This window comes from Schistocerca serialis, chromosome 6 (genome assembly GCF_023864345.2).
Source record: "Schistocerca serialis cubense isolate TAMUIC-IGC-003099 chromosome 6, iqSchSeri2.2, whole genome shotgun sequence".
NCBI lineage: Eukaryota > Metazoa > Arthropoda > Insecta > Orthoptera > Acrididae > Schistocerca > Schistocerca serialis.
The window spans coordinates 84849727-84856598 of record NC_064643.1 but is presented as its reverse complement, the minus strand read 5'-3'; the positions used below and the strand labels follow the sequence as shown (position 1 = coordinate 84856598).

At 45.6% G+C, this 6872-nt stretch overlaps 1 protein-coding gene across 1 annotated transcript in view; it reads right to left on the bottom strand.

The window, feature by feature from the left end:
- Positions 1-335: 335 nt before the first annotated feature.
- The window catches only part of LOC126484309 (UDP-glycosyltransferase UGT5-like), an 83023-nt gene continuing 76486 nt past the window's right edge, over positions 336-6872 (bottom strand). Inside the window, exon 6 of the mRNA XM_050107743.1 lies at positions 336-1405. Within this exon, the coding sequence (XP_049963700.1) occupies positions 1117-1405 (289 nt within the window). The 3' untranslated portion in view covers positions 336-1116. The remainder of the gene's footprint in view (positions 1406-6872) is intronic.

Here is a 6872-nt window from a genome sequence, read left to right as displayed (position 1 = left end):
CCCCTAGAAATTAGAACTACTTAAACCTAACTAACCAAAGGACATCACACACATCCATGCCCGAGGCAGGATTCGAACCTGCGACCGTAGCGGTTGCGCGGTTCCAGACTGTAGCGCCTAGAACCGCTCTGCCACCCCGGACTATTCCTCATAATTGCTGCTCTTCAGCTGAGAGAGTTTGAGTAAACATACGTCACTTTAAATTCTAAGAGAGATTTACACATTTTTAAGTTACTAAAAAGTTTAATACCATTCATATTAAAAAACTTATAGTATTTTTACAAAATGCTGATTAAATTACTGATAATAAGATGAAGCACTTGATTACAGTGAACAGATAGGATCAGCAGTAGGAAATCATAAATTGGAAGAAGGATGTATGATCATTTCCATTGTGGGTAAAGAACGGGGTACGAATCTAGCAAGATAGATCATATAGGGAAAGAATTTCAACCGGAAGGATCGGTACCATGAAAGGGTAGGTACAACTAAGATGTAGCCTGGCCATGGTTATGAAGAATAAAATAAGGAAAAAAGGAACAGAAATGCTAATAAAGTTAGGAGGAAGCCTCTGGGGCGGAGAGGGGGGGGGGGTTAGGAGTGTGTTACGTCGAAAGGAAGCCACTACTGCTCTTACTACCCATCCCACTGTCGCAGAGGTTTTTTTTCCCACGGCACGAACCTTGGCACTTTTTTCCCTCTGCTCTTCAAATTGCTACCCTCGTTCGAGTTTCGTCCACTATCTATCACCTGATGGACCGTGTTAATGCGTAGTCTTACCCAGACGCACGGATAAAATCACAGCCCAGCATCCTGTGATGCACGTACTAGATAACTAACAAGTTGACGGAGGTGACAGTAGAACTTTTGGTCTGGTCACCACGTTGGTGCGGGCGTGGAGGGGCCCTATCTCTATATAAAGCGTAACCGCTGGAGTAAATTAGCAGTGTTGTGGTGTGAGAGTCGCATTCGGAGAGGATATTGAGAGAGAGATATAAGGTCAGGGTGATGCTTGTTTTCACATATCAGTGGTCCAGAGTCTTAGGCTGCAAACTCTTCAAAGAGAAGTGGTGCAGTGATTATGTAGATTGTGCTGGTAGTCGCTTGCTACAAGTCTCAGTTCATTTTAAGTTTCCGACCGTCCACACTTTCACTCGTAATGCAGTATTTTACTCTTCGCAGCAGCCAGTAGATGGCCAACATCAGCAAGAGAGCGACGGCCACCACGAAGGCAGCGACGTCTAGCAGCAGGTACTGGTACCAGGCCAGGTCCAGCGCGGCGGACCTCAGGTGCGGCGCCCCCTGGTGCCTGATGACGTACTCCACCCAGTACACCGCCTCCTCCAGCGGCGGCCGGGGGCGGTCCCGGAACAGGATGGACTGCCGCTTGGCGCTCTCGCGGTATCTTCAAAGAATAAAAAACAACGCAAGAACGTACACATGCTTACTTGTTAAATGATTGAAATTACTGCACTCAGTTGTTCTGCTTACTCTTAATACACCACTGGCCATTAAAACTGCTACACCAAGAAGAAATGCAGATGATAAACGGGTATTCATTGGACAAATATAACATACTAGAACTGACATGTGATTACATTTTCACGCAATTTGGGTGCATAGATCCTGAGAAATCAGTACCCAGAACAACCACCTCTGGCCGTAATAATGGCCTTGATACGCCTGGGCATTGAGTCAAACAGAGCTTGGATGGCGTGTACAGGTACATCTGCCCATGCAGCTTCAACACGATACCACAGTTCATCAAGAGTAGTGACTGGCGTATTGTGACGAGCCAGTTGCTGGGCCACCATTGACCAGACGTTTTCAATTGGTGCGAGATCTGGAGAATCTGCTGGCCAGGGCAGCAGTCGAACATTTTCTGTATCCAGAAAGGCCCGTACAGGACCTGCAACACACGGTCGTGCATTATCCAGCTGAAATGTAGGGTTTCGCAGGGATCGAATGAAGGGTAGAGTCGCGGGTCGTAACACTTCTCAAATGTAACATTGACTGTTAAAGTGCCGTGAATGCGAACAAGAGGTGACCGGGACGTGTAACCAATGACACCCCATACCATCACGCCGGGTGATACGCCAGTATGGCGATGACGAATACACGCTTCCAATGTGCGTTCACCGCGATGTCGCCAAACACGGATGCGACCATCATGATGCTGTAAACAGAACCTGGCTTCATCCTAAAAAAATGACGCTTTGCCATTCGTGCACCCAGGATCGTCGTTGAGTACACCATCGCAGACGCTCCTGTCTGTGATGCAGCGTCGAGGGAAACCGTAGCCATGATCTCCGAGCTGATAGTCCATGCTGCTGCAAACGTCGTCGAACTGTTCGTGCAGATGGTTGTTGTCTTGCAAACGTCCCCACCTGTTGACTCAGGGATCGAGACGTGGCTGCACGATCCGTTACAGCCATGCGGGTAAGATGCCTGTCACCTCGACTGCTAGTGATACGTGGCCGTTGGGATCCTGCACGGCGTTCCGTATTACCCTCCTGAACCCACCGATTACATATTCTGGTAACAGGCATTGGATCTCGACCAACGCGAGCAGCAATGTGGCGATAAGCTAAACCGCAATCGCGATAGGCTACAATCCGACATTTGTCAAAGTCGGAAATGTGATGGTACGCATTCCTCCTCCTTACACGAGGCATCACAACAACGTTTCACGAGGAACGCCGGTCAACTGCTGTTTGTGTATGAGAAATTGGTTGGAAACTTTCCTCATGTCAGAACATTGTAGGTGTTACCACCGGCGCCAGCCTTGTGTGAATGCTCTGAAAAGCTAATCATTTGCATATCACAGCATCTTCTTCCTGTCGGTTAAATTTCGCGTCTGTAGCATGTCATCTTCGTGGTGTAGTAATTTTAATGACGAGTAGTGTGCAACATTGGAATTGTACTTTTCCACTAGAAGACGTTCCTCCCACTGACCACTCTGGAACTCGTGCATCGACTCCGTGCTGTCTCCACATCCTTACCTAATGCGTACCTAAACCACACTTATATCAGTTCATCCCTGCTGCTGTCTCACACATCAACGTCCACATTTTACTGTAGGAAACTTTCAAAATACTCCCTCATCCGTATTCTGATATCAGCAGGACAATTTTTCTGTTGCATTAGATTTGCCTACTCTCAGTCACCTAAATTACTTGTAACGTCACATAACATAAACCGCCTCTAGGCTCCAGCTTGTAGCGCACTCTCATCCAGACTTGCCTACACGGGATACCGGTGAATTTCTTCCCGACCCGACTATCTCACATACTCACCATTGCCAATATCAGACCTGTGGTTCAGTTGTTTCTGTGTAAATGTGAGAGATTTAATTATAAAAGAAGAGAACAAAAGAGTAATCGGTAATTCCTGAAGATAATTATGGGTAGGCAGGCAACATCAATGATAGTGACTGCCTGTGGAAATTATACTGCTGTTGGTGAACAGTTACGTGCTGACCGTATTCTATAAGGGGTGTCACCTGTTCTTGAGTAGAGACAGTTGTTGCGTCATACCGTGATTACACACGTAACATTTTGTACAACTGACACTGAACTCATAGCATGAAAATACAAGACCTGAATATGATGAATGCACAGTGGTTTGGAAGGAAGAAGAAGGAAGGATCAGGAAGTCGTGCAAAGTAGTGCAGACGTAACAAAACGTTCACTTTTCGGGGAACGACCCTGTTGTGAAGCCAGGCAGTTATTCAGCTATAGAAATTGTGCACGTATATAAAGTTTTTCGCTGTACACAAAATTCCGTTTTGTTTTAATTTCCCTTCTCTATAACTTGTCATATGTGTTTAGCTTAAAAACTGTTCACTTTCTGTGATAACAACGGGATTCAGATTGCCACTTAGTTTTATATTCCGGATTGTGCAATCAGTAGGAATTTGAGTGCAAAATCCCAGGTTTGATTTCTGCCCAGAGGAAGTAAAGTTTTCGAATGTTCTTTTAGAGGCTAGGGGTTGCGTCTTTGATTAGTAATCAGAACTTCCTCGGTTCCAGGTTCGAACCCCACCACCGTTTGAATTTTCAATAAAAATCACCACCGTTGGTGGGAGAAGACCTTTGGCGTAAGAGGTCACCCTCATTCTGCCAACGACTTTGTCAAAGAGGGTGGAGGTGCGTACAGAGTTTCAGGGCACTCTCTTCTCCTTGGAGTGGTCAAGTTCCTCTAAAGGCGGAAGAATCAGCAATGGTCAACGCCATAAGGATGAAGAAGGCAATGGCAACGCACTTAATGTGTATCCACAGGACTTGTGGCCTGTAAATGAAAAAGTGTCACGATGATTTCTGAACTGATAAAAGATTCCGGAATAGTCCCCAGTTCGGATCTCCGGGAGAGGACTGCCAAGGTGAAGGTGACCACGAGAAAAACACTGAATAACCAACGAAAGAATCGGAGCGTGGACTGTCAGAAGTTTGGACGTGCTAGGAAAGCTAGAAAATCTGAAAAGGGGAATGCAGAGGCTCAGTCTAGATCTAGTGAGGGCCAGGGAAGTGAAGTGGAAGGAAGACAAGGATTTCTGAGTATGGCGTACTATGAGCAGCAGCAGAATATGGTATAACGGGAGTCGGATTCGCTATAAATAGGAAGGTAGGGCAAAAAGTGTGTTATTGCGAACAGCTCATTGATGGGGTTGTTCTTATCAGAATCAACAGCAAAACAACACCAGCAGCGATAGTCACGTATACATGCCGTCCACGTAAGCTGAAGATGAAGAGACAGAGAAAGAATATGTGGATATTGAACAGGTAATTCAGTACGTGGAGGGAGATGAAAATGTAATAGTCATGGGGGACTGGAATGTGGTTGTAGGGGAAGGAGTAGCAGAAAGGGTTGCGGGAGAATATGCGCTTGGTACCAGGAACGAGAGGTCAGCGGGCTTGTGGCAGTGGTAACAACGGTTCCCGTCAGAGCACCGACGATAAACGTTCTTGGCCTTGGCTATCACTTGAATAGGTGACCGTCCAGCTCTGCCGAGCGCTGTAGACAAGTGAGGTGCACAGAACCCCTGTGGCGCCGCTTGAGGAGCTACTTGACTGAGAAGTAGCTGCTCCGGTCACGAAAGCTGACGACTGGGGGAGCGGTATGCTAACCACGTGCCCTTCCATGTCCGCATCCAGAGACGCCTATGGCCTGAGGACGACACGGCAGTCAGTTGACACCGTAGAACCTTCCGAGGCCTGTTCGGTAGGAGTTTAGTGTAGTTTTACTGTGATTGAGAGGGGAGAAAGACTAATCGAATTCTCCAATAAATTTAATCTAGTATTGGCGAATATTCTGTTCAAGAATTACAAAAGAAAGAGGTATATTTGGAAAAGACCGGGAGATAATGGCTGATTTCAGTTAAATTACATGATGGTCAGGCAGAGATTACGAAATCACGCACTGGATTGTAAGGCGTATCCAGGAAAAGATATAGACTCACTCTCCTCTGCCTGAACAGGCCATGAAAGCCCAACGGTACCGACCGGCCGCCGTGTCATCCTCAGCTCACCGGCTGAGGGGCATGTGGTCAGCACACCGCTCTCCCGGCCGTATGTCAGTTTACGAGACCGGAGGCGCTATTTCTCAATCAAGTAGCTCCTCAGTTTCCCTCACAAGGGCTGAGGGCTCCCCGCTTGCCAACAGCGCTTAGCAGACTGGATGGTCACCCATCCAAATGCTAGCCCAGCCAGACAGCGCTTAACTTCGGTGATCTGACGGGAACCAGTGCTACCACTGCGGCAAGGTAGACTCAGATCACAATTTAGAAGTGATGAAGAGTAGGCTGGAATTTAAGAGACTAGTCAGGAAAAATCAATAACAAAGAAGTAGGATATGGGAGTACTAAGGAATGAAGAGATCTGCTTGAAGTTCTCTAAGGCTGTAGATACTACTATGAGAAGCAGCTCAGTAGGCTGTTTAGGTAAAGAGCAGTGGAGATCTCCAAAAAGGACAATCACAGAAATCAGAAATAAAAAAATAGATACAAGGAAAGTAACTGCGAGGAAACCATAGGTATCAGAAGAAAAACTTCAGTTGATCGATGAAAAACGGAAATATAAAAATGTTCATGGAATTTCAGGAATACAGTAATATAAGTCGCTTAGAAAATAAGTAAATAGGAAGTGCAGGGAAGTTAAGGCTAAATGACTGCATGAAGAATGTGAAGAAAATGAAAAAGAAATGATTGTCTGAAGGGCTGACTGAGCATACAGAAAAGTCAAAACAACCTTCGGTGAAATTAAAAGCAAGGGTCGTAAAATTAAGAGTGCAAGGGCAATTCCACTGTTAAATGCAGAGGAGAGAGCGGATAGATGGAAAGAGTACACTGAAGGCCACTATGAGGAGGAACACTTATCTGACGTGATAGAAGAAGAAACAGGAGTCGATATGGAAGAGATCCAGTAGTAGAATTAAAAAGCGCTTTGTAAGAGTTAAAACCAAATAAGGGAGAAGGGATGGATAACATTTCATCAGAATTTCTAAAATCATTGGAGGAAGTTGCATCAAAATAACTATTCACGTTGGTATGTAGAATATGTGATTCTGGTGATATACTATCTGACTTTCGGAAAAATGTCATCCACACATTTCCGAAGACTGCAGGAGCTGACAAGTGCAAGAATTATCGCACAATCAGCTTAACAGCCTACGCTTCCAACTTGCTGAAAAGAATAATATACAGAAGAATGGAAAAGAAAAATGAGGCTGTGTTACATGACGATCAGTTTGGCTTTAGGAAAGTTGCGGTTACCAGAGGGGCAGTTCTGACGTTGCGATTGATAATGGAAGCAAGACTAAAGAAAAATGTAGGAACTTCATAGGATTTCTCAACCTGCAATAAGACAACGTCAAAT